This window comes from Pelmatolapia mariae, linkage group LG17 (assembly GCF_036321145.2).
Source record: "Pelmatolapia mariae isolate MD_Pm_ZW linkage group LG17, Pm_UMD_F_2, whole genome shotgun sequence".
In the NCBI taxonomy this organism is placed as follows: Eukaryota; Metazoa; Chordata; class Actinopteri; order Cichliformes; family Cichlidae; genus Pelmatolapia; species Pelmatolapia mariae.
In genome coordinates, this window is record NC_086242.1 from 19,431,128 (window position 1) to 19,458,635 (window position 27,508).

Genomic DNA, 27,508 nt, shown 5'->3' on the forward strand with positions numbered 1-27,508 from the left:
TGCAGTCACGAGGGTGAAATGACATGGCTGCATTAAGAAATGCTGTTCACCCTGCTCTCCGCTCAACATGTTCTCTTGATCCACTTTAACTCTTCCTTTATTAAAGCTTTCCGCATCTCTGAAGTCAAATTTAATTAAAGATAATCCTGAAAGCTGGAAATACAGCACGCCAAAACGAGGACAGCGTCAGTGCAAGCCGAGTTACACTGCAACATTCACTCCACTCCAAGCATTCAAATAAAAGAACTATTACCTGTATTTGTAGTGCTTTTTTCTGATACCTACATTATAAAAGGTTGCTAACAACTCCAAAAGTAGCACTGCTGTATGATTAACTAATCTTAGCATATCTGAATGTTAGCAGCAGTCATTCAGTGATGATCTCTGTTCAGTCATGCTGACCTCCTGATGGAGCGTTCCTTTGAATCGTGGGATGCCATCTTCTCCTTTTCTTTCAGGGAGGATCCTTCAGTGTATCCTCTGCTAAAGGAGGTAATAAAGGAAGCCCTGAGGCACCTTTCCTTAGTGTTCAGAGAATCAAACCAGCTCGTATTACGGCTTAAACATAGATCAGTATCTGTGCATGTTCATTCAAGTCTTCTTTCAGATGTTTCACCTCCCGTCCAAGAGCAGTCTTCAGGAGTAAAAGAGGCCATCTACGTCGACGTGGACCGACCAGCAGAGAACTATAATGGCCTATTACGCCAACTATCAGCCACCTTGACAGCCCTTGAGATTCAAACGCTGAGACTCAAACGAGGACAGGGTGGGTCAATGAGTCTCAGGACCACCTCTGAGGTCACAGCCTGACTAGGGGTTCAACATCTGGTAACCTTTTAGAACTGAAGAAGTCTTCTGGATAAAAGGTGAAGTGTCACAAACCTTCAATTCGCCTTCAACTGATAGTTTCAGTGATTAAGAAACCCCGATGAAAACTCTGACATCCTTAAATGTCACCTTTCCTCTAATTAGATGACATTGTGTGCTTACATTCACAGCTGTGTGTCTGAGATGACCACATTGGATGGAGCGGTCTGAAGTCTGTGATTGGATCACAGAGATTACTTGCACATACACTGACCTCATTATGACCCCCAACTTGACACGATGACTGCCATTCCCTAAGCCTGGTTCTACTGGAGGCATCCTCCTGTTAAAAGGGAGATTTTCCTTCCCACTATCACCAGGTGCTTGCGCACAGGGGGTCGTCTGGTTGTTGGGGATTTCTCATTATTATTATTATAACAACATGTGCTAAGATATGCTAAGGGTCCTCATCCTACAATACAAAGCACTCGGAGGAGATGAGTGCTGTAATATGGCACTATTTAAATAAAACTGAACTGAACTGAAAACCTTGGTCTTGTTTAACATGAACATGAGTTAACAGGTCCGCTTTAAGTATGTAAATCTGCACTGAAACCAGAATATTTGTCTTGTTTGGGCTCAAAGCATTTAATCTTTATCCCAAATTTTAACAAGGTTGTCCCCTCTCCCTCCTCGTTATACTGACCTTATATCCTTTGAATGTGAACTTTGATGTCTCCGCCTCCTTTGTCACCTCCTGCTCGCTGTGCTTCATCAGCTCAGTCCCGATCAAAAATGTCCGGTCCTGGAGAGACACACACACACACACACACACACACACACACACACACACACACACACAATTGAGAGAAATGATCACACAGATGATGTTGACGACAATACTTGGATGTTTATGAAGCAGTACGTCAGCAGCTCTGACTGATCTCACCATGTAGCTGTCCAGGTTTCTTCCCTGGAAGCTGATGGGGATCTGGTAGCCCACAGGGATCAACGCCGGCTCCGGAGACTCAAACTGAGGACAACTGTCGGACTACATCACAGAAAGAGAAGCAGGAGCAGAAATATTAAGCTCAACAGCTAACAGCACAGTTCACACCTTCAAATACAATGTAAGTACTCATGGGGAAACAAAACACTTCAGGCAACGCTATGAATTATCCATCCTCGATTCAAATCATCATAGCTCACTGTGAAACACTTCAGACACTTAATAACTCATCAATATAAACAGAGAAAACATTCAATTTCCTTGTTAATATTTGATTTTAATGATGAGCTTCGGCCACTCCATACTCTTTCGTCCACATTACTAGGTATACTTCATATGCATGTTAGAGCAAATATCCTATCAGCCAATTATAGTGGTAAAACTGAGTACACCTGTTGGGATTTTCCCACACAACCACCTCTGGAGTTTACAGAGAATGATCCAAAAAAGAGAAAATATCCAGTGAGCGGCTTTTCCTCTTTAAGAGGAAAAGTCCATGTTGAGGAGAATGGCCAGACTGCCTCATGCTGATAGGAAAGGCAAAAGTGCTCAATTAACCACTTGTTACAACCAAGGTATGCAGAAGAGCATCTCTGAATGCACGACACATTGAACCACGAAGAAGATGGCCTGCAGCTGCAGAAGACCACGCTGCTTTCCAATCTGTTAGCTAAGAACAAGAAACTGAGGCTACAGTTTGCACATGCCCACCAAAATTGTACAACAGAAGTCTAGGAAAACGTTGCCTGGTCTTATCGATCTCAATTCAGACACCAGGGTAACACGAGAGCATTGCTCCATCCTGGCTTGTATTAACTGTTCAGGCTGCAGGTGGTGTGATAGTATTTGCTTGGTACACTTTGGGCCCCTTTATTACCAACTAAGCATCATCTAAACACCCTGTCTGTCCCTTCAGGTGGACGGACATGTGCACACCATCTACTAAAGGCTGCTTCCATGTACCATGTCACAAAACTCAGATCACCTCAAACTCTCTCTGAGGAGTGTTCCTAGCTCCTTGATGAATCTGTGCTTGAAGAATTAAAGCAATTCTAAAATGCAAAAAAAAGCTGCAGATTATTATTTTATTACCTGTTGGGGTTTGATTATGTAATCTCCATTCACATTATGGTCGTCGTCACTGCAGCTGTGAGTCTGAGCGTCCCACTGACAGCCCCACTTACTGGTCACACACGCTATACACCTGAAAACACAACGAGAAGTGCGTGCCATCACACGTCCGCTTAAAGTATGTAAAGCGGACGTGTGATACACGCATATATACATGCGTGTATACTTTTTCGGTATACACGCATGTATATATGGGGGAGGGGAGGTTACATTATCCATCTTACGGTGTATTTTGGTTCTTCCTGACGGTGGCAGCACAGTTGTAGAAGTCATACTTTCCTGACGTCACCTCGATTGAATTCACCACAATCCTCATGGGAACTGACACAAAGTCTATACACACACACACACACACACACACACACACACATTAAAATTAATGTTTTGTTGGTGTTGTTTTTCCTATTAACTGTTAAAGGAGCAATTTACCGAGAGTCAAACAAAGTAAGTTTCCATGATGCAACCACTAACAGCCGGCTAACTTAGCTTAGCATCAAGACTGCAAAGCTAAAGGAGGGAGGAGGAAGGAGGCAGGACATGGCTAACTTTGGTCAACAGTAATAAAATTCCAGCTCCTATCAACTCTGAAACAAAGTGTTTATCAGTTTATATATCAGACGTTATTTTATTATACACATGTGAGAGTAACATATGCTAATATTTACATCTTTATATTCTTCACATTTCAAGAGTGTGCAATAAAAAAATTACACTAGCACTGCATTCACCAATTTGTTGTATTTTGATACAAAATGTAAAAACGTTGACTTTACTGTTAATATACTTTTTTTCCCCTGTTAATTATTTCTCCATTTATTTCTGTTATACTACATTAATAAATGGCCTAATAACCTTAACCAGGTTACCACTAATACGTGGCACAAAATAAGGGTCGATGTTAGGAGGCAATGTCTTTTAAAAGGGCAAACTGCAACACCTACATTTTATGTTTAAAGGTTTTTTAAAACACAGCTCACTTTCTTGCTCCTGGAGCACACAGCTGATAACAGTTACACAGTTACCCTCTTTTTAATATAAAAACAGACAGAACTTATTGTACACCTGAGTAAAAATACAATAGGATTTTAAAATAGTTAGGTTGAGGTAGCTCCAGTCTCGCTGAGAGGAAGCCAAATACATTTACACAGCACCTTTCATCAACAAGGCAGTTCAAAGTCATTAAAATGCATGAGTATGAGATGTAAACAAACAGTAGGTAATAGAAAAGGAGATACACAGTGTGCTATTAGGATTTAAGATGAGCCAAATAAAAAAAGAAGAAAAACAATAAGAAAAATACATCAAACCGGAGAATAAAGATAACAGTCCAGCTCAAAATATGAATGAATATTCCCAAATCTAATTAAATAACAGGAGGAGTTGGAGAGCATGTTCCATGTTTGTGGACCTGGATCATGATCTAGCTTTGGATAGCTTGAGTAAATGATGCAATGACTCAAACTTAGCACTAATTAGCAGATATCAGTGTGTCTGTTCACTTTACACATGCCACTTTCTAACCAAGGTAATACCTTAGCTTTTCCACATTCTCAACGATACATTACAACTAAGGATTTCACCAGCTGCTGGGTTTTATATGAATTTGTTTTTCAAGACTGGTTCTTTTAGGATATTAACATGATTGTGGATTCTAGTTTATGCTTATATGTGTTTTTATGATGTGTAATTGAGTGACAGTCCACTCCAATCCAATCCAAAGTCCATATACTGAAAACAAACTATCTGCTCATCCTTCATCTGTTCACATACCCTGCTGGTCAGGAGTGGGTGGGATTTCCACAGGGTCGGGCAGCGAACAAGTAACCTGCCCGCCGTGTTTCACGGCTCCGGTAACGAAAGAGCCAAAAACGCACTGCAAGTCATCAGACGGCCTCAGTGCGGGGAGAGCAGGTATGCTGATGTCCACCTGGAGACAGGGCGCACAAATTAAAGGGGTTATGAGGCACAATAAGGGAGAAAGAGAGAGGAGAGTTAGAGATGAAGCCGAGAAGGAAAATGAAAGCAGAGAAGTAATTATATTTCACCTCACACCTCAACTGGCTGCGGGGAGATAAAGAAACACGAGAGGTGTGAGCCACTGGTAGACAGAGAAAAGGGAGTGTGCTTTCTGTGTACGAGTATGAATTACAGAATAAGACGGGGTGTGACAGAGTAATTAAGATAGGAGCCGCAGTATGCATGCACTGTGCAAAGGTTTGAGGCAGTTTCAGGCATCATCACGCAGAGGACTGACCTGATGAATTCACTGTATTATTAACAGCAGCGCTTGCAGAACTAACACTAAGACCTAAGTCTTATATCTTTTTAAATTTCTCCTCTAGGAAATGGTGGCAATGCATTTTTATAAAGTTATACATGACATTGTAATATTGTTGTCATATTTTTATTACACCTGTTTTATTAAAAAAACAAACAAAAAAAAAACAAAAACCCAGTGGTAATATTTATTTTTGTTAGTTTGGCTAATCGACATTGAACACATTGAGCAGAAAGATTAATATGATGGTATAGATAATCCAGTTCAGAGATGCACTGCTGCTCAACAACTAAGAAAAACATGCACAACACAGCAACAGTTTGGTAACCCGGAGACCACCCGGGCCTGCCCCTCTGATCTGCAAAGCACCAGAGCCCTACAGCTCCTGCTGCGCGTGGTGAGGCCACAGGAGGGCAGCGTCTGCAGTCGCTGATTACTTCTGGATCTGCGTTCCTAATCCCGCCTAAGGCTATGAGCTGCGGGTAGCTACTGAAAGAGTAAGATGCTGGATGCAAGAGGCTGAACTGAGCTTCATCCAAAGGAAAGGAAGTCCAACCAGGGCAGAGCCAGGAAGGAGACTCTGGAGGGATGAAGTCTCTTTGCTTGCTTTAAAATTTCGGTATAACCTCCACCAATGAAGTGGTTTAGGAGACCGCTGCTGCCCTTGCAACCAGGACCTGGTCAGGGCCATTAATTACACTTGGCTGGATACTCAACTCCATGGAAGAGTTTAACTCAGGATTCTTTAAGTACCACACCTCTCTCTTATAGTGTCTCAAAGACTTAAAGACCTTGAACTGTAATTTCATACTTTGAAATCCAGGTTTTTCTATATTTGGTCATGAAATCCTCAGAAACTTATAACAGGGACTCATTCTGGATGACCTTCAGCATTAATATGGTCTGAGAGAGACCGACATTGATGAAGTCTCTTGGATTAGTTACTAAATGTTTTTCCCACAGAAATCGCTACGTCCAGATGAACAGAATCAACTTTTTGGGGATTTCCTTACCTGGATGATTGAGAATGCATCAAGACACATTCTAAGCTTGTAATTCCTTATTATCACGTTGTTCTTAAAGCTCCATGAAAAGCCTTCAGTGTATCCAAAACACTGCAGCAGGACTGCAAACAGGAAAAGAGAGAGCCTATTTCTCCCATATTAGCTTCTCTTCATTGTCTTCCTGTTAAGCCCAGAGTTGTATTTCAAATCGTTTTCCCTGCCAAACTGTAAAGAGCTGATGTTATCATATTATCCCAGCTAGACGGAGCACGTCACTCTCACTCTCATGTCAGTCTTCATAAACATCCATCTACTGCCAGTTTGTGTTCAGGTGACATAAACTCGTGGTGCTTTTTGATCTCTTTGGGATGCTGCAATAGCCTCAGGGTATCATGGACTTCACCCTTTCATTTATCCATGCTGTTATATATCACTAAAGGCACTTTCAGCTGTTCCTTCATTTACCAAAGTGTTGCCACACAGGATTTGATTTGGCACAAATTTTACACCAGATGCAGCCCTCCCATTTATCCAGGTTTGGTACCTGTTCTAAGAGAACACCAGCTTGTGACCCCCAAAGTCCAGGTTTCAAAGAGGGAAACTTTCACCTGTAAGTCATGTGTGTGTTAACCATGCTACCATTTATATTCCATAATTACCCATTTACTACTCTCTGCTGTAGATTGGGCCCTGTATGCTTTTGTAGGCACCCTTGGCAGGTATCTGGAGCTGCACCTTACTGGTCCCATACAGCTGTGAGGTGTTTGTTACATCCCAGTAACACCAGCAGAAACTCTGCCATTCAGCTGAATTTGTGTTTGTGCCCATCTGATTAGCCTAAGTCCATCTCAACAGACACCTAACCTCGAGATTCTGGTTGTGCTGGAAGTTTCTTCCTGTTAAAAGGGAGTTCTTCCTCCCCACTGTTGTCAAGTGCTTGCTCAAACGGATCGTTGGGTTTCTCTCTCTAATACTGTGCAGTCTTGTCCTTACTCTGCACTCCCATCCTCTTAATTAAATATTTTTTCTAATGAATATTTCAATAATAATTTCATTCAGTACAGCGTAATTAGCTCAGCGTTACGTGACTGCAACAATGTTTGGGTATATTTTTTGTCTTTCTCAGTGTGGAAGAGAATAAGAGACCGTGACGTATCTGACTCTCTGTGCATATACATGTGAGTTTTTGTGTGTGAGAGTTGCGGTGATAATTGCTATTCATTGGCACTGTTCAAACATCAGCTCCTCATTACTCTGTGCTGACCTCAACCGATTTAAATTTTGCTGCTGAAGTTTTAATTTCAAACTTTTTGATCTTAGCGAAACTATCGGACCAGAGAAGCCCCTGGACGAAGTCACCTGGGACGCTCTCTTCTTTTTAAGTATGTAAAACCTCGAGAAGAAAGTTTTTCCTTCTTTTAAAGCTAAAATCCAATTGTCTTATCAGGTTCAAATCACAAACTAGGGGCTGCAACGGAGGCGATAGCACCAAATTTCCCAATTAAGATGCAACAGATTTATCTGTCTGGTCTCAGAAGATTGTTTGCCGGGGTTTAACATACAGAGTCTTCTGATCAGAGGAATATGAGCTCAACTCCTTTCCACCAGAAACTCACGTCACCTCAAAAGGATTCTGACGTTCAAATTAAAATACTGAAGCAAAGAGCAACGTTTGACACCTTTTCAATTTGCAGATCAGAGTTTCTGATTGTATGTGCGACTTTACGAGATTACAGCAGCACTATCTGAAGCACATAATTAATTAAAATCAGATACAGGCAGGGCTGCAGACGTGACCTGAACTTGACTGCAGACCTAACTCTCCAAAGACTTAATACTTAATGAAAAAAATTACAGACCTGAAAAACACAAAAAGATAACAGCAGACGGGCTTAGAGTAGAAACACATGTTTAGGAAGCTCAAACTGTTATTGCACCATCATCTTCTTGCTCCATAATCACCTTTGCTGATTTGATAATCCCAAAATTGACTATTTCTAAAAAGGCCTTAACTGTAATACTTAATTAAAACCCCAACCTTCTTATAGCATCTAAGTCAGAAGGGGCATTTAAGTAAGCCTTAAGACACACGAAACAGGAGCTTACAGTGATGTTTCACTCCCTAGTCTAACCTCCTTCCTGTGATTTGTTTGCAGTATAAAGATGTCACACATCCTTGATTGGAGCAAATGTTGCCAATGAACACAATCAGGGCAGCAATTACTTTCCCCCCAAAACATATTCAACAAAGGAAATCAGATGAATATAAACATAGTTTGAAGTGTGGCACATTACTGCATGGCGCTCATATTAATTAGGCGCTGACAAGACTGGGTTTAACTTTTGTTTAACTCTTTTTGGGAGGGGTTACTTTTTAGCTACACAACTTCCTCAGTTAAATTGCTTGTGTCCTGTCTTTCTTGAGTTAGTTACTATAGCTTGAAGATTTGTTTGTACCCCTGTTATAAAGAAAGTTTCAAGGACTTGTGAGAAAAGTACACCCTTACTGCTTTCACAGAAATTATGAGGATAAGCACCATCGGGTGCTGCGAATCTTTTGTAGGTTTTGTCGTTTTCTTAGCTCCCTCTTAGACTCCACAGGCCTCAGATGTTAAACATTACAGATCATTAGTTAAAATTAGAAAAAGACTCAACAAGTATGGCTTGTTTGGAAGGCTTGCCAGAAGAAAGTGGCTTCTCTCAAAATGTGGAAAAGTTTGGCCATAATGGACAGCACAATGCTGGGAGAAAACTAAACACAACATATTAGCACAAATGCCTCATACCAGCTGTCAGCAAGGTGATGCTGACGTTAAGAAAGCTGCGAATAACAAATGCCCACAAATCTTAATGAACTAAAGCAATGCTGAAAGGGGGAGCGGGCCAAAATTCCTCCACTATGATGTGATAAACTCATAAAGTCACACAGAAAACCACTGCTTCAAGTTATTGCTATTAAAGGTAGCTCTGTTACGCTACCGCTACTCATGGAGGGTCCTTAGCTTTTCACAGGACTGCAGAGCTCCATGATAAATAATATAAAAAAAGATCAAACAGCTTAAAAAGAAAAAAACTTGGTACATTTAATGTTTGACTTGAAGACTTAACTCTCACGCTGCCCTGAAGGACAACATCTGCTTTTATACTTTGGACTTATCTTGATTAACTTGTAACTTTGCCTCAAACAAACAAATAGACAAATATAAAAACTGGTAAGAAAGTTTCTGTATTTACGACTACCACCTACTCGTATTTGCATAGCGTTTATCATAGCCTCACCTGATTGCATTATCACGCAGCCATAATGTTGTTTTGTCGTCTCATCACATCTGATGAGAACAGTGAGGACTATGGTGCCAAAATAAACAATCACCAATGTTATAATCTACATACAAAACATTTTTACCCTCGCAGCAACTTCAGTCGTTTCATGTCATTCAAACTTGCGACTGCTGAAACTCTTAGAGCTGAATTTTAGTCCCTAAGAATGCATAATGAACTAGATTTTATGCAAGCCGGCTGTATCTGCTGGATAACACCTGAGTTTTGGAGTAGAAATATCACGATGTGGGGACGACGTCGGTGGACAGCGTGGTGCTGCACGCGTTGAAGGACGACGCGTCTTTCTGGCACATCAGCTCTTTGATCAATCCCTCATTAATTCAGAGAGTGAAGCCGTCATGTTAAGATGTATTGACGCAGCGCAGCATTCTCTGCTGGTGTTTGGTGTACTCCATAAAATTGCTGCCACAGCATTTCGATTTTGAATTTTATAGCGTTACATAAATTAGCTGCTCAGTGTTGCTTTAATGCTGTTGGCCAGGATCATTTTTGCCTCCTTGAAAGTACAAGATAAAGTTTTATTAAGGCGGCTGGTACATAATGACAACACCTATTCAAAGACAGAAAAACTTTTAAGTTTTAGGCGTTTTAAAAACGCCACGTAGGAGGTACGAGTTCGTACCATGTTATTAAAGGGTTTAGATGTTGGCGTCTCCTGTTTGAAACAAATTTTTATCTTTAAAATCTAAAACACAAGCAAAAGTATCAGTCTGAGAGTAAAAACCCTCCTATTTGTTTTTATACTACTACTACTTCCATTTGAAGTCTGCTTTGAGGACACTTTCTGTGCGTGCAGTAAATCCATGTCTACCATTATGCTGTAGCGGGTACACACAGTAAAGTGTTTGTAAATGCACGTATATAGACATCCTTGCATACACCCTCTAACGATGCACTGCTGAAACAATACATGCTTGCAGCGGCTAAGGACCAGACTGGAACTGTGTGTTTGTCTCCTCTAATGAAAGCTGCTAATAGCAGCTGATCCCCTGCAATTACAGCTGAGCATTACTTACAAAAGCCATTATTACCTAACTTTATGCATTAACAGGTTAAACAGCCACAACATTTTTACCACTGTGTGGAAGCCTGGGTTAGTTCAGACTAACATTAACCGCTCTATGAGTTAAGAATTTATTCAACGTAACACCATTAATGTTATAAGTTTGCTGTATTAGAGTATTCGGATAAATGTGACTTTCAAAGTCAATATTTTTTTTGTTGACCTGCTGTTTACTGATAAAAAACAAAACAAAAACCAAAATGTGATACTGGTGCTATATTCCTATTATGTGGGAGGAAAACTAAAGATGGTATACTTTATGATTGCTGTTGAACACTTTAACCATACTGACAAAAGACTGTGAAAATGGGATCTGATGATAGAATCCATAAGAAGACGATATGTATCCTCACTGATGGTAAGGACAATGCCAGCTAAGGCCTCAGTCCCCTTGGCTGCCTTTGGTTGCTAGGGAAAAATGTATATTCCCAATGGGTTGCCAAGTGGTTTTTGGAAGTCACTGGCTGTTGCTAGGTGAAGTTGGTTGCAAAGAGGGTGCTGCACCAAAAACCCCCTTGTGCTTGACTGCTAGCAGACTACCACAGTCACCTGTAGTTTGCATGGATGACACCGACTTGTCTGCAAACACTTGCTAATTGAGCACTGTCTTTCAGAGTGTCTGTCAGTATCAAATGATCAAATAAGAGTACAGAATGAAATCTGAAAAAGTGTAATGAAAACCAGAAATGGAGACCTTAGGGACTAGCTGGCAAGTGTTTGTAAACAAGTGGGCATCTACCATGGTAAATACGGGCAACTGTGACAATCCACTAGTGGCCAAAGCAATCACCTAGCCTCAGCAAGCAAAACCCAGCAATCTCTCGCCAACTGGTCGGGGGAGTATACGTTGTTCTGGAACCATCGATGTATTTACTTTATTAGTAAAACTAGTTCCAGATGTTTAATGTCAAATAAACTGCGACTGACTCACTATATCACATTTGTTTTTATGTGCTCAAAATCGGAATTTTAAAATTGAGGGTACAAATCAGCCACTCCTGCTATGTGAACCTTATTGTAACCATAAACTTGAATATTTGCCATGAGCGAACATGAGGCTGGAAGATTAGCGGACAGAATTAATTGACAGCAAGTTACAACAAGAAAAAAAAAAATCCACAGCTTATTACGGTAACATGGAAATGTTTTTAGGATGGTTAACCGCAACAAACTGCGTTGGCTGATCTTATCATAGATCAATCTGTGTCGCTGTTGGTGCTGCTCCAACATGATTTTCCGAAACTAGATGCCATCAGCAGTTTCTGGGTGTGATGCAACATTTCCAAGAAGCACATTTTTCACTTTCTGAGTTTCATCAGCCTGAAAACTACAGAGCTGTTTTCAAAGGAGCTGTCAGCACAAACAACGATGCAATATACATCTGGCTCACATAGAGGAATTGTAAATTATAATGTTGCTGTGCATCAAAAAATGTCTTTATCTCTCTGTAGCTCCCCTGAGGGGCCCTGAAGATCCATGTACCAGAGGTTAGAAAGAAGTTTGAAATGCTGCTGACAGAACAGACAAAGAGCCCTCCACCTCTGCCAGAGTTTCAGCTTTGAGTGGTTTAAATTAAGCAGAGCTCAGCAAGAACTGATCTTAGCTCAGGGGGGTTCCAGCACACAGAGGAAAAGATTCACAGCAATATGCATGCTCTTGTATAGCTCCCTCATACCTGGTCTGTCTTCTTGCAGCTGAGGTTCGGAGGGTTGAAACCCTGGATCTGCACACACTTTCCATCTGGTGACCACAGCCAGGTGTTCAGCTCTGATGACCTACCGCAGTCCTGCTTCCTGGTGCACCTGTGAACCGAGCAGATGTTAAAGAAAGAACAAGTGAAAAAATGAATATGAGCTTGGCTTTATAAGGTGGTAATATTAAGTTGGTGTTTCCTGAGTCATACAGAGTTAGTTTAACATCATAAATGTGCACAAACAAACCGATGGAGGTGGCTAGCACCGACACAGCCTTTGTTTTAGAAAAAAGGTTCTTCAAACCTTAAGGCACCATAACAAGTATGCTTTTGTTTGTTTTCTACACTCGTTTTGGGGGGGTAGCTGGTCTACAAGCTGCTCATGTGCGACTCACTTTCCCTCCAGGACACACCAGCCACAGTACGGGTCCTTCAAACCAATGCAGGAGTGGCAGCTCGTCTCCTGCTGGCAGGCTTGGACTGGAACCTTGGTGATCTGCACACATGTGACAGGCTTTTATTGTGAAAGTTCTGTTCTATTAAACAACATACAGGAGATGAGGGAAGAGGAGAAATCTGATAAAAACTAAACAAAACAAAAAAACAACTATCAACCAGGGAAATATATTTTCAAATGATGGTAAAAATAAATCTGATATTAGCTCAGCTTGGAGTGTACACACTATGATTATCACTTAGCAGTTAATGAGCATCATTTCATAAACCCCATTTCAGTTACTTCTACAGCACTGATTGCCTCGTGTTTTTGTGAGCTAACTTGTGCTCTTATTTAAAACCTGTGAGATGGGGCATCTTTATAAAAGTTTAAAAGATACGGGCCAATTTAACACCCGCAACGGAGGGGGGGAAAGCAAGAGCCCGAGGAATGCTCCGTGCTCTTCTGGTGATAAATACGTTTGGGTCCCCTTTTAGCAGTTATGTGTTTACATTTTGGGAAACTTAGATCTATTAAACAATGAGGTCAGCATATGTGCAAGCACGCCATGTGAGTAAATTTTCAAGCTTCAGACTGTAAACAGTCTGATTCAGATACTTTCTGTCTATTCTCGGCTCTTGTTGTTGTTATTGAGAGTGGATATTCCTAATATGGTCTTATAATGCACTTAAATCTGACTTTGAGCACTCACCTATTGCTCATAACTTCTGCTCACAAGAGGCAGCCAATCAGAAAGACTATGGCTTTGAGGTAGAGGAGCTAAAATGGCCCATTTGAGAAAGAGCATGAACTATGGGGGCACAGCTAGGTTCAGCATGAGATTAACAAAGCTTTATCTGGAATAAATAAAGTGAATAAAGAATTTGAAATGAGAATAATCACTCCACTTTATGATATCTGAATAAATCTTCAAATTAAGACCAGTCCAGTTAATGGATCTGGTGAGATTGAGGCGAATGAAAAAGGATGAGGAGGAGGAAGAGTAATAGTAATAAAAGAGTCCACAAAGAAAGACCAGCACGAGGATTTGAACCCAGAAACGTCTTGCCATGAGGCGACGGTGCTAACCAGTCCACAAATGTTCCACCCATTTTTAGAGGCAGGACTCGGGACTTAATAACATATCATAAAACATTACAAAATTGGATTATGGAATTAATACATATACATATTATTAGAACAGATTAATACTGTAACAATGTAACAGCTTAAAGTTAAATTCAATACCACCAGCAGCAAAATTAAAGTATTGTGAAGTATCCTTTTACAGTGATTTACAAGCAGGTTTATGGCATTTATTTGTGACATTTGAGAAAATGATATCCTCCCGAAGGCTATATCACTCTGGATACCTTCAATATTTGTTTAACGTCTGTAATTTCATGTCTGGCTCACTCATGACTCTCAGCAGGAGTGTAAAGTTCTTCTCTGGCTTTGTCCCACTGGATGTCCATGAGTATTACACACGTCCTTTCATTTTCTGATGGCTAAATGTCATCAGGCTCGATCAATTAAATTACTGAAGAGCACAGTCAATATTTAATTCCCCACCGATCGCTGTAATGCTAATGGAGTCACAATGGGACGTGAGCTTGAAAAGCAGGCACAGGTCCTACACCAGAGTGCAGAGGGCACCTGATGATCAGGGAAGCCTTTATGATTGTTTCTGTTTAGTAAATTAGGATGTAGGTCTTCTGACTGATTGAAGTTTTACTCTTACAGCTTCACTTTCAGTGATCGGTTTAATGGCTTACACTCAAGTGATTCATGTGACTGATGTTTTACGGTTCTAACAGATCTGGATCATTTGACATGGAGCATAAATAATCTTTTACGCAGACCGCCTATTAGTATTTTCGATTTTCCTTTACTGAGCAGTATTTTCTTGTAATTGAAAAGCTTGCATTGACGGTATTTCAGTGGAGAACTTTTTCCAACCAGCGGTGGAAATAATTTTCCTCTCTGACATGAAGAGGGCGGCCTAATAAATTTAAATGAGCAGATGGAACAAGCTCGGGTATCGTCACTTGACTTGATCAAAGTAAATTGCCCTCCTGAAGTGCTTTCTAATTAATTCATTTCTAAATCAATAACATCTTTTTCACTTCGCGGAGAGTGATGGCGACCGAAAGATGAAAGGACAAAGGAAAGAAAGACAGATGAAGAGAAAAAGCCGAGTGGAAAACAAAGGGAGCCGTGGAGAAAGGGAATGAGTGAATAAATCAATGGCTGACTTCTGTGTGGTAATGTAGACGGATGTATTGGTGTTATTCGAACGGATGAATAAATGATCAAATGAGACAGACAGAATAAATGAAAGACTCATTAAGTCTCCGGCCTGATGGATGAAATGGAAAAAAGCAGAAGTAAGCACACGACAGAGTCCCTGACCTTCGGTTTGAGGTGACACAGAGGCGTTAGAAGAATGGAAGGAGAGAGAAATGGATTTAGTAAAAATGAATAATCAATCAGCCCCACGTCGGAGTGAGTGAGTCTGACCTTTTTCTCGGTGGTGATGTACAGGTGTTCGAGGCTTGAATCGAACAGCAGGTTCTTGTTGACCTTGTCTCCAGAGACTTTGCCAGCAGCTCGCCCGTACACCTCAGGATGGGCTGACAAATGCACCTTCAGCACCTGCAGAAACACAGAAAGTGCATTAACACATCCAAAACCCACACCCAACCCACTTTTTCAAAATAATATCACAGAGTGTCGTCTCAAGCCTCAAGCGAGGGAAGATGGATTGCCCTGTGAGTCTACAGTGATGAAGAGGGAGCTGAGCATGAAGGTAAAACTGTTGACTGAAAGGTCGAGCTATGGCTGCCAACTCTGGGCTGTGACTGGATGAACAGGATCGAGGATACAAGCAGTCGAAGCAGCTTCCTCTGGAGGGCGTCTGGGATCACCCTTACAGATATAATGAGGGACTCATTATGTCTTTGAGAGGTTCAGGTGGTGTTTAGAGCAGAGCTGCTCAACCTCTGCATTGAAAGGAGTCAGTTAAGATGGTTCTGGCATCTGATAAAGATGCCTCCTTGATCCCTTCCAGATGAAGTGTTTTAGGAATATCCAATTGGGAGGAAACCTTGGGGCAGATCCAGGACCCTCCAGAGAAATTAGATCTCTCGGCCGGCTTGGGAACACCTCGGTGTCATCCCTGAAGAACTGACCTCTCTGCTTAGACTGCTGCCCCCTGACCCGGATCAGGATAAGCAGCAGATAAAAAGATGTTGGATCCATTTAACTTGCTACTCTCTATCCAGCTATCCACCAGCATGAAGGTAAAACTGTTGATTTAATAGCCTACCTATATTCCTACCCTTACCTATTGCCATGAGCTGTGGGCGGTGATCAAAAGCGTAACACTGTGGACCCAAGCAGTCAAAATGAGCTTAGCCCAAATGGTGTCTGGCCTAAGTCTTAGAGGCAGGGGGAAGCACTCTTGGGATTTGGTATGAGACTCAAAGCACAGAAAGTACATCTGCTGCTCCCCAACACTGCAAGGTGCCAGATGAGAATGCCTTAAAGGGTGGGGTGGTTTGTGCACGTCTAACTGAGAGCCTGGGGTGGACCAAGGGCATTCTGGGGAGAAGCAGTCTCTTAACTGTGCAAAAGTTCTGGGCATCGCTGCTTAGACTGTTTTCCTAATAACCCAGAAAAGTGGCAAAAATGGATGAGTTGATGGCAACTTTAACATTATAATGTCAGAGTTACAGTCAGACATAATTTTCCAGCATTCAGGGAATAAAAACAGACAAAATGGCGTTCCTGTCTTTAAAAACCTCACTGAAAATATAGCACTCACTGGTTTTATGTACCCGAACCAAAGAAAGAAAAGACAACGTAAAAAAGAATAAATAAAGGCGAGGAGGGAACGAATAATCTAGAAGTGACAGGATAGTGAAAAACATTTGTTACCTCTCCAGTGGCGGTGCCCACAAACGCTACAGCGTGTCCCATTTCCTCTGCCACAGCGACGGCGGTCAAGTGAGCCTTATGGGTCAACGAGGGCTCGGCTGTTAGGGCGAACTCAGCCTTACTAGCCAGTGGGGAGGGCAGGAACTCTGCTCCACACTTGTACCTGTGAGCCATGTCATTCTAATGGAGCGGAAATATATTATTTTATAACCTTTCATCTACTGCTGTATCCATGCTTTATTTTTGATACAGACCGATGTTCTCACCTGATTGTTGCTGAGGCACAACTCGTCAGATTTGGAGGAATAAGGTGAATAAACAGCAGGCTTATGGTCAATGATGCCGCTGTTGCTGTAACAGGCTCCTATTATCTGTACCAGCTTATCATTAATTGCCTTCAGAGGGTACATGCCTACAAACAGGAGCAAACACATCATGTCGACAATAACCTCATTATTAATATTCACAAGTTGTGATAGAAGAGGACACTTATGGTTTCTTTTCTCAAACCAAAATGCTTGATTTTTAATCCCACTTCAAAAAGGAGTCATTCATCAAAGTGCCCAGTATCAAACTGGATTCTGGGATAGGCTAATGCTAGCAAAGGAGATTGTTCCATCTATCTGAACTCCTGCTTTAACAGTGATTAAATACACTTTGGCAAAATGCTGCTGTATTTAACATTTTTACGCACACCGGAAGATTAATATCAGATGTGATTAATGGCTACACAAGTCTTGGTCATGGAATTCTTTTGCTAGCTAAACTTTAATCTTAACCTGTTGGCCGCACAAATACTGGAAACCACATGACATGTCTGTGATGTCAAAGATAAAACCCACAGTTTTCATGCATGACAAAGAAAAAAAAATCACTATAAAAATATCATTTGCTGTTTTTTTTTCCCCCCTTAAACAGGCATTGATTTTTACAGTGTTTAACCAAAAATGGTACGTAGCTGTACAAAATTTCCTGTTTTTAACCCAGGTGTTTGTTAAACTATACTTAGCATAGTATAGGTTGTTTTAGTGGTAACACATTTGTCCTTTACTGTCCTACATTACTGTCTAAAAGTCTTGAGCCATCCCCCATTTCTTTTTAAAATAAAAAAATGGAAACGGGTGCAGTGATTTATTGAAACATGCAAACTACAAGTAAATAAAGCATATATGGCAAAACGTTTATACAATACTAAGGAGCTTGAAAGTCACTGTTTGTTTAATTTTAATATATTTATTCATCAGCACAGCCTGAACTCTTAGGAAAACTTTCTTGAAATTTAAAAATGAAGCTCGTGCCAGTGAGATGTCTTCAAGATGGAAGACATGCAGCTCCAATCCATACCAGGGCCTCTTTGTCTCCATGTGAACCAGCTTGTTGGTGAGAAACTACTACTTTATGTCTGTCAAACTGTTACATCTTTAGTATTTTTTCCAACTTAAAATCTTTTCTTTGCAGAGTTGTCTGTTATGCGTAGACACAACACTGGTTTATCCCTTGAATTTGGTATCTCTTTTATGCATGAATGACTCATAGGTCAGCGTTGAGTGGCTTAAACACGAAACATTCCTCTGGTTCAATCGAGTAAAAGCCATCGGTTATATTATAGAATCAAATTTGCCCAGCTGTTATTGTCAGAGTACTTTAAAAGCTTACAGTTGAGGTTTCAGGTCAAGAATGCAGTTTGATCTTTAAACATTTTAGCTGATAAAGATCATCTGATATAGTAAATAAAAATCCAGAGCTATGCTTGTATTGTTCAGGTGCTGTCTCACTTTGCAAAGATCTGCTGGAAAGAAACTTTATCAAGTTTATTCAACATTAGTCCCAAGCTGACACTCACACATGGCTGAAGTGGACGGGTCTTCATCAGAAGTAAAGGTGACAAAGAGCACCTTGTCAGAGGCTGAAACTGTTCCGTACTGGCTAGAGCTGGTCATACTCTGAGCCAAAGCTTTCCCCGGAGTTGCTACATAAGCAGCCTGGGAGAGGAGGAAAAGATAAAAATGCTGAATGTTTAGTGCTTTGTCTAAAAATATGTGTTTATCTGCGATACAGAGAAAGTGAACGCTGCATAAATGGAATCTACTTCCAGTGCAAGAGCATGTTAAATTTATTTTTTAAAATTTTTAGAGGTCAGGACTGAGACACTCCTGAGAAGGATTCAATTCAAAGCAAACTCATCCAAACATAAAATGTGTTTTTCTGAGTCACTGCTGAGAGTTATACTGAATTGCTGGCAGCTTATTTCTGTGTCTGCAAAGTGCATCATCCTTACCTGAACTTTGTTGTACTTGTTGGTAGCGCTACAGTTCAGCTGTAGCTCAGTGTAGGAGTAATAAAAGTGATCGTTCTCGCACATCCTGGAGATGAAGGTGAAGTTCTTGGTGTCCTGCACCCCGAGCGTACGGGAGAACAGGAAGTACACAAAGCCGCGGTCTTTGAAGGCGAAGCGGAAGTCGTGCAGGTACAACAGGACGAAGGGATTCGCCTGGACCGCAGAGGCCTCAATGATGCTGTCAAAAACCACCCAATCGCGATGGTCCTGGAGGATTCGCGTGGAGATCAGCTTGGTGCTGTCGTGGCTGCCGTACCCTTTGCCAACCTGAGATAAAAGAGGTGACAGATTCATTTAGGGTTTCGTTGCATAGGTCTTGAGACCAGTTGGCAACTTCCTGGCAACCACTGGTAGCTAGGTAAAAATGAGTAATCCCAACCAGTTGCTGGAGGTGAAACTGATATCTAAGACCCCATTCATGCAGGCCTAGAGACCAGTTACCACCAAAAACCAACAGTCTTGACCTTTCAGTCGAGAGGTTGCTGAAGGTTGCTAGCAAGAAAATTGGTCTTAAACAGGGTCCTGTTCGAAAACTGTTGTTATTACTTTGGTTCCAAACACCTGGAAGTTGGCATGGAAGACTGGACTGCAAACCTCACCAGCTACTCGCCAAGCAGTAGTAAAACAGTGAAAAATTCAATGCATACCAGAATCCCCTGTGAAGTAAAAGTTAACCGTTATGAACTGTGTTACTGTTGCTGTAACCTTGACTTTTACCTTGATGCATTTGTCCCTTTCTGGTTTGCATTTTAAGCTTTACTACAGCTCGGAGAGTAAATGGCGAGTGTTTGCAGACATGGTCGCATCTTCCATGCAAATCACACGCAACCACAGCAATTTGCTAACAACCAAAGCAATCGTAAGTATAACTCTTTATGACCAATTTCACCTAATGGCAGGCAGCAACCTTCGGAAAACACATTTTTCCCTAGCAGCTGGAGGTTGTCAACCAGTCTCTAGGCCAGTATGAAAACATCTCACTTCACTACTTTGCTGAATTTAAGAAATTCCAACATGGCAGCCCCCACCACTCATTTTTTAAAATTAGTTTTTCTTAATGTATCAAACCCCCAGTAGCAGATTTATGCCTGGAACACATAATGAACCATCCATTTGCAGAACAGATGATGAAGAGCCTGAAATATCTTAAGAAAAATAAGCCCAGTTTCAAAAAATATGTATTTTTTTCACATTCCACAAAAAAATGCTACATTCATAAATCAAAGAAAGGCATCGTCGTGGCTCCTCGCTTTAACCATCTTCATGCTGGTGTGGCATGGCCCATAAATTCATGCAGTGAAGAAAAAAAAAAGGCGCAGGAAACATTAGGCAGCTGATTTATTTGCATCTTTACTTACAGTTTGCTCTTTGTGACTCTGAGAACCTGCACTTAACAGTAGATTTACCTTAACAATGGATCAAGCAGCTGGCTCGTGAGGAGGATGGAGCAACATGAAGCCAAAGAAAGTGAATACCAGACCTATATTCATCAAGTGGAGAGTATTTGAATGCACTTCTTTGTGTCCACTGGATGTGCACATCAACCACACATTCATCGTTATAGGATGAAAATATATTGGTTAATGCATTTAAAGTGCATCCTTCTGCTGAGAAATACAACCCGTTCTCCTCTCACTCCGGCAAACAGAGAGCCGTCGAGAGGGGAAAAATATATTTGATTTGATTAGAAGAACCATTAAAAGCGTCTATATGCATGTTTGGAATAGAAGGGAAAACTCAGTGGAAGACATAACATCATAAACCATCTTTTAAAGGCCAATTCTCCAACGCTGCATAAATAAAACGAAAAACACTTAAAGATAACTGACAAGAGAGCTCATTTCCCATATGGCTGCCAATTTAATTTCTCTACAAATTGCAGTTTTATTGTGTTTGTTCACACAGTATCACAGATGGTGGAGATCATCTGAATTATTATTTTTTATTTACTGCAGGAAATAATTTGAACTTTCCATTTGTGTGCGCGAACGTGTGTTTTTCCGTCCTCACCAGAAACACTGTCAAGTTGCCTTTCTCCTCTGTGAAAAACGACATCACTCCCACCACAGAGACGCCCTCCTCGGCGCTCGCCACGTATGACTTCTCCCCTTTGTTGTCGCTGAAGTACAGCTGGTGGTCCACCTTGCTCAGGTTGCGCAGCGAGCAGATGCCTCTGAAGAGGCTGCCGCACACCACCAGCACGTCTTTGGTCCCGTGCACCAGCAGCAGCTTGTTGTGGTTGTTGGTTTCCACGGCCTCCTCGCAGGCGTCGTTGACGGGCGGCGTGCACTGCCGGTTGTCCTTCTTCGGGCCCGTTTTGGCTTGGAACTCGAGGTTAAGGTCAGAGTTCAGCTGGTATATTGCGTTAACGGCGCCGACGTACAGCCGGCCCGTGTGGGGATCAGCCACCACGTTGTTTATCAAAGTTTCGGATGAGAACACTGCGTTCTCACCGTGAGAGGGCCTGTAGCAAAGAGCTGCCACGAAGACTAGGGCAAAACACCACGCCCACCACCGCTCCATCGTGTCTGGGACAAAAACAGAAGAGACAGAAAACATTTATTTCAAATGGTCATTTTTCCTGATTTTTTTAGCTTACATTCACAAAGGAATTATTGGCAGCCAAGTTTTACAATGTCCAACAACAATTTATATATTTTTATACTTAAATCACAACTCTGATCAACAAACACCTCATAGATGATTCTTTTGACCTGGCTTTTAACGCTCTCACTAAAATGTCACAGGTAGGCCAAAAACGCTGGCCAAATAGAGGCAGGGTTAAAAGTCCAAAATAAAATCTTTAATCAATGCTGAGGTCAAACACAGAAAGGTGAAGGCAAGAAGCAGGCAAATGGCAAAATCCAAAAAACACTCAAAAATGTGTGGAGGACACAACGAAATGCCTGGAAGGACTGATGAGTGGTAACAAGACAGCCTGGCAGCAAACAAAGAGAAACCTATTCACACTTCTGCCCTCAGGTAAGCACTACACAAGTCTGAAATCAAGCACAAAAACCCCTCACAAATAGCTTCTACCCACAGGCCGTCAGACTCCTGAATAGGGTAATTAGCACTGCCCCCCACTCACTCCATCACTCCTCCTGACTGCTGCTTCTCCATCTCCATTATTATCAACTGCGTGCAATATTTACACCAGGCAAAAGCAGTTTTTTTTTTTAACCCAGATTTTACCTGCACACTGATTTTTCATTATAGTTTCATGTTTTTACATGGAGAGCAAAGTTATAATCACGGCTTAAACTAGCATGCATGTCTTTGGACTGTGGTGATGGTCGCGGTGCCCAGGGAGCTCATGCGTGCACAGGGGTGGGGGAAACATGCAGGCTCTACATGGCCGATGGATTCAAACACAGGACCTTGACCTCAGTGTTAGGACTGGAACTGAATTGAGCCGATAGTCAGCTGACTGACAACCAGTGAATTGGCAGGTTATTTAACTCCACTTTGAGTAACACTTTTCCATTTATTTATGAAATATCTTTGGACATGGATGTTTAACTGAACAAAAATATATCAAGATTTTTCATTTTTGTGATATTAAATATTATTTAAGACCGCTTCATGAAAGCCATGTTCAACTGTCTTTCTCCAACAAACATTGCTGACAACAAACCCACTGAACTTGAAACCGTGGAGACACTGGGAATAGTGCTTGTCCTCTAAACAAAGCAGAGTCTTTAACGGCACTCTGACATTGCAGAGCAGCACCAACAGCAGCACAGACTCAAGGAGAAAAGAATGAATGCTGCGAGCAAAGAGAGACGCAAAGAAATAATGAGGAGGTTCTCATTAAACCCAGAACATCCTTTACTGGAGGAAGAGGAGAGGGGTGGGAGAGCTGGGGGAGGAGGAGGAGAAGGTGGAGGTAACGAACTCAAAGTGAGAGTTGCTGAGCCAGATTAGATTAGCAAAGACAAAAGAAGTGTGTGTGTGTGTGTGTGTGTGTGTGTGTGTGTGTGTGTGTGTGTGTGTGTGTGAGAAAGAGAGACTGAGTGTAGCAATTAGTTGTCTGACACACTGAGATTCTCCTTCCATTAGTCTAGATGGGTGTGTTTAATTATAGCTGTGGCCTGTGGCTGTAAAACAAGGCTCTAGTTTTCAGCAACACCACGCTCACTGTAACGTCTTTCTGCTCTAAACCTGTGCAGATGTCCAGAGGTGCGACTTTCAGGTTCTCCACAAGTGCTTGACATCAGCTGAAATCATTTTCATCACTTTCTTCCTTCTGAATGTTAGCGGGCGCCTCACAAAAATCTTTCTAATTAACGAGGCCTCGTCTCTGCCTCCCCCGCTCACATAAATCAAAACGCTTAGTGTCGCATCATGGTTATTTATTTTTTGCTTTCATTATCTGGTATTTTACTGGCCAACTGCTGCTTTTACAGCAGGAATCAGATAGTTCTGATTGGTGGTCAATTGACTGGTGCATCCCCTGTGTTTCTGCTCCCTGCTAATTGAATTCACTTCAGGTCGGTTCACTGCAAAGGGATTTATTAGCGTGAAAAGACTTATCTCACTCCCCACCTGCTCTCCCAAATTACCCATCCTCAGATATCAAGAGTCAGGTAGTCTAATGGCTGCAGTGCAGAGTTTAGAGAAGTGCTAGAGAGGAGAAAACGCTGGGAACACACACACATACACACACACACACAGAGCTACTCGAGAACAGTGCTTACCAAAGATTTGAAAGCTTTTTTTTTTTGGAAAATGTGAATATTTCAACAAGTCCTCAAACTAAATCATCATATCTGGGTTTGGAGAGGGAGGTGGGGTGGCACAGGCATTTACTCTCACTTGCTCTGGTTCAGGTACTAAAAATAAAGGGATAGTGTTAAGAAAAGTGAAGATTTGGCTTAAAATACTCAGTTTTTCTGTGTTTCCAGGGTAACGCAACTTCCTCCACCACAAGATGTTGACACCCTCAGACCACATGCACTTCTTCAGATGGCCACTAGGGGCCATTTAACATTAAAATTACATATAGTAACTATAGTAGCCATAGTAGTCGAAAGGTCCTCCTGTTTCCGCTTGCATCCGGGCTTTTCACAGTCCTGGTAATCAACCAGAGCTAACCCTCAGTAAGAAGTTGGCAAGCGTCTGCAGACAAGTCGCTATCTTCTATGCAGATTCTGAATACCCACAGTAACCTTAGTAATTTACAGCCTCATAATAATCAAATAACTGATACTGAAAATACCTGTCATTGGCCAAAGTCAGGGAAATGTAAGAAAACAGAAACATGGAAGTATTCAAAATAAAACCAAATAAAATGGACCCAAAACCAGAGTCCTTGTACCCTGGATGCATGAAAACCCAAAGTCTCCCGTTGTTCTTGTACCAAAACAAACATAAGGAGTAAAAGAAAAAAAGCTCAGAAAAAGAAGGCCAAAGTTTGGTTGAGCTTTATAAAGGGTTGTTTGTTAAACTGAAAAGATTGCGCTGCCGGCTGACTGGCAGATTTAATTTGGCTGGACATCATTATTCTCAGTTTTCACACATTTAAAGAGACGCAAACTTAAGGGCTGATTATTATGCAGCTCTTTCAGCTCTACAATAGTCAAAAGGTTAAATTCTACAGTGAACTATAAACAAGCTTCTTATCCCTCCTACTTCTGCTTTGAGCCTTTAAAATGTGCTTGTTAGCGAATGTGGTTATACTGCCAAATGAGGGTGCGGGTCAACACCTACTCCTCTGCGTTTTTACCACCCTTTGCCTCCACGTTAACCCTGCCTCTGTGTCGCTGTCATGTGGCCGCCTCTCTCATTAAATTTCACATCTCCAAGGTGCCCAGCTCTGTAAGAAGGGATAAAGACGACAGGTATATTCACCTTCTCCTCTCGCTCAGAAGGCCTGTTATGGATGTGTGCATCTGCCACATCAAAGGAGAAAAAAAAAATCATCTCTGGCTCCACTCAGGAGCAGTCTCTGTGCTCTGCCAGCCATCTTGCCCCTTTCTTTTCTCTCTGCAGTATTTCCTCTCTTTCATCCTCCTGCTCTGGTTCTTTAACCCTGACTGGTGTCAGCTCAGGAATAAACTGGGTGTGTGTGTTTCTGTGCGTCTGCTCTTGCTCTTGTGAGAACCAGCTTGACTTTTAGATGTGTAGTTGTCTTGGGTGAAAAGCTTCTCGTTGCATTTAAAGCGGACCACAATAAAAACACATATTCATAAAGATCAGCGTTGACATCACCGGTGTCTATGAAGCCTATTTTTAAAGATGTTTTAAAGCATGGTTACTGTTGAACGGAGGGAACTGACAAAGCTGAAAACTGAAAAGGATGCTCACTGCTTCCTCATTCCGACTGAATGATTCAGGACGCCCAAAAGTGTGTCAACGAGACAAACACTGGTAGGCAAATGAGCAGTTTTTAGTTTTAATACCACTTGGCGACGTTCATACAAACTATGCGTGACCACAGCAGTCTGCTAGCAGCCACAGCAATTGGCAAGAAGGAGGTTAATGGGGGCGCACCCTTGTTAAAACTGATTTCACTCAGCGACAGCCAGCAACCACTCGCCAACCAGTCTGAGGGTGAGGAAGTACCTCTGTACCTTTTGACCACAGGAGATTTGAGACACAGAGGGCTTAGACAGAGTGAGGAAACAGACAACTCACTTAACTCGCAGTGAAAATATTACCTGAAGAAATAACTCGATGGCGTCATATAAATTAGCTTACATGTTGCCAATTATCTGATATCATCCACAGCATGTGTCACAGATGAAACGCACCCCTGACAGACTCGACTTTATCTCATTCCTGACCCTGTGGGATGGACAGAGGCGGACGGGTTCCAGGCCGCAGGCCACATTTTGCCCAACACAGCTCAACTCACTCATTCAGTTAAATTCAGTTGTATTTTATATACATAAACCCGCGTCTGCGGTTAGTCATCTTTAGGAACTAATGACTTATTTGTTTAAGGTTATGAATTTTTAACATTGAAAAATTGAGCTTAAAAGAACCCAGTGAGTTTAAATATGACACAAATGGGTTTACATCATATTTAAACACATAGGAGACAAAATAGGAGCGAAACGTGGCGTTTCACACATCACGTGTGTACGTCACTGAATAAACAGCAATACCTGGGAATGATAATAGTCAGATTACTCTCATGTGGCTGACAGTTTTATCCAGTATACCTGTACATGAAGAAGTCATCATATCTGCCCTGAATACACTGAATTTTGGACTCTGCGATCATCTTTGTTGTCCTTGACATTCAGCTTATTACTTTAAATTTTTCTGCATATGACATCCAGTGAACCTGGTCTCCAAGGCAACAGAAACATGCTAAAAAGACAATTACAACATGGGCCATCTTACAACTCAATTTTTGGTCTTGACCAACTGCTGAGGAAAATATCTGGCTCTTTAGATGCTAAATATTCCACTGTACGCCCATGGTAGCCAAAAATGATCCTGATTAGAGTGATGACACATTTAGGTTGCAGGCAAAGAAACTGCAAAATGAGCTAAAAGACACTAAAATTACACATTTGGCAATAAACATGTGTGGGCTCATTACAATCAGGGAACATACAGTGATTAGGTCCATTGTTTAGATAAGTAATACTGACCACAGCAGAATTTTTTCATATCAAATCTGGTTTCACCAACTTCCCCCTTCTGTCTAATCACCACTGTAAAATAACCTGAACACAGCACCTTGGGTCTCGGTAACTTCAAGCATTTAAAGCCATTCCTTTAATGTCTTATAGACAATGATTAACTGAGAAAATAATCACCCAGTTAATTGAGGATGAAAACCATTGTTAGACGCAGCCGTTGTGAGAAGGATGCTAACTGGCTGATTGTTTTATGCAGTGCACCTGTGCAAAAGCATCAGCCCTCCTCATGTTCCTCCACTCATTTATTTCCATCTGTAGCACGCCTGTATCCATCTGGCGGGAGTCAGATTAAAGGTTTGACATATCTGGGTTAACAGAATTCAGGAATTAATGTATTCAGTAAAAGGTCTGCTTAAATTTAGTGTTACAACTGCCTCCGTTGTAGTACCAGCAGGATGTATTAGACTGAAAACTGGAATTACCAACAATGGGATTAAATGCAAATGCAGTGATAAAAATCGAAGACCAGGACACACACATACACACTAATAGGCAAGCGTACAGCAGTATGTGACTCATTAAAATCCTGGGTGCATACTTTGTAAAAGTCTTGAGCACTGACCCCTCTGCTAAAAAGTTTGGAGTGAAACTAAATCCAGGAATGTCTGCCGAAGCTCCAGCCAGGGGAATAGAGCCTGACTGATTTTCTCCTTCTGTCTAACCTCTCTAAGCTTTTCTCTTTCTAGCTGCTCTTTATAATTCACATTGTTTCGCTCTCCTGCTCTGTCTTTACATCTTTACCCGCGGGAACGAGTTCAAACAAAACCGGTGTTCTGACACACGAGATCCCGAGGGATTAACCTGGTCTGA

General features: G+C 41.6%; 1 protein-coding gene across 1 annotated transcript in view; it reads right to left on the reverse strand.

Annotated features, from left to right (window-relative positions):
• plxnb2a.1 (plexin b2a, tandem duplicate 1) overlaps positions 1–27,508 on the reverse strand; it is a 227,176-nt gene that overhangs the window by 45,709 nt on the left and 153,959 nt on the right. The window contains exons 4-16 of the mRNA XM_063500433.1: positions 21,051–21,568; positions 18,981–19,307; positions 18,546–18,684; positions 16,969–17,114; positions 16,703–16,882; positions 15,284–15,418; positions 12,723–12,823; positions 12,310–12,436; positions 4,718–4,874; positions 3,172–3,280; positions 2,909–3,020; positions 1,757–1,858; positions 1,514–1,612 (exon numbers count right to left, since the gene is read on the reverse strand). Coding sequence (XP_063356503.1) covers positions 1,514–1,612; positions 1,757–1,858; positions 2,909–3,020; positions 3,172–3,280; positions 4,718–4,874; positions 12,310–12,436; positions 12,723–12,823; positions 15,284–15,418; positions 16,703–16,882; positions 16,969–17,114; positions 18,546–18,684; positions 18,981–19,307; positions 21,051–21,563 — 2,247 coding nt within the window. The 5' untranslated portion in view covers positions 21,564–21,568. The remainder of the gene's footprint in view (positions 1–1,513; positions 1,613–1,756; positions 1,859–2,908; positions 3,021–3,171; positions 3,281–4,717; positions 4,875–12,309; positions 12,437–12,722; positions 12,824–15,283; positions 15,419–16,702; positions 16,883–16,968; positions 17,115–18,545; positions 18,685–18,980; positions 19,308–21,050; positions 21,569–27,508) is intronic.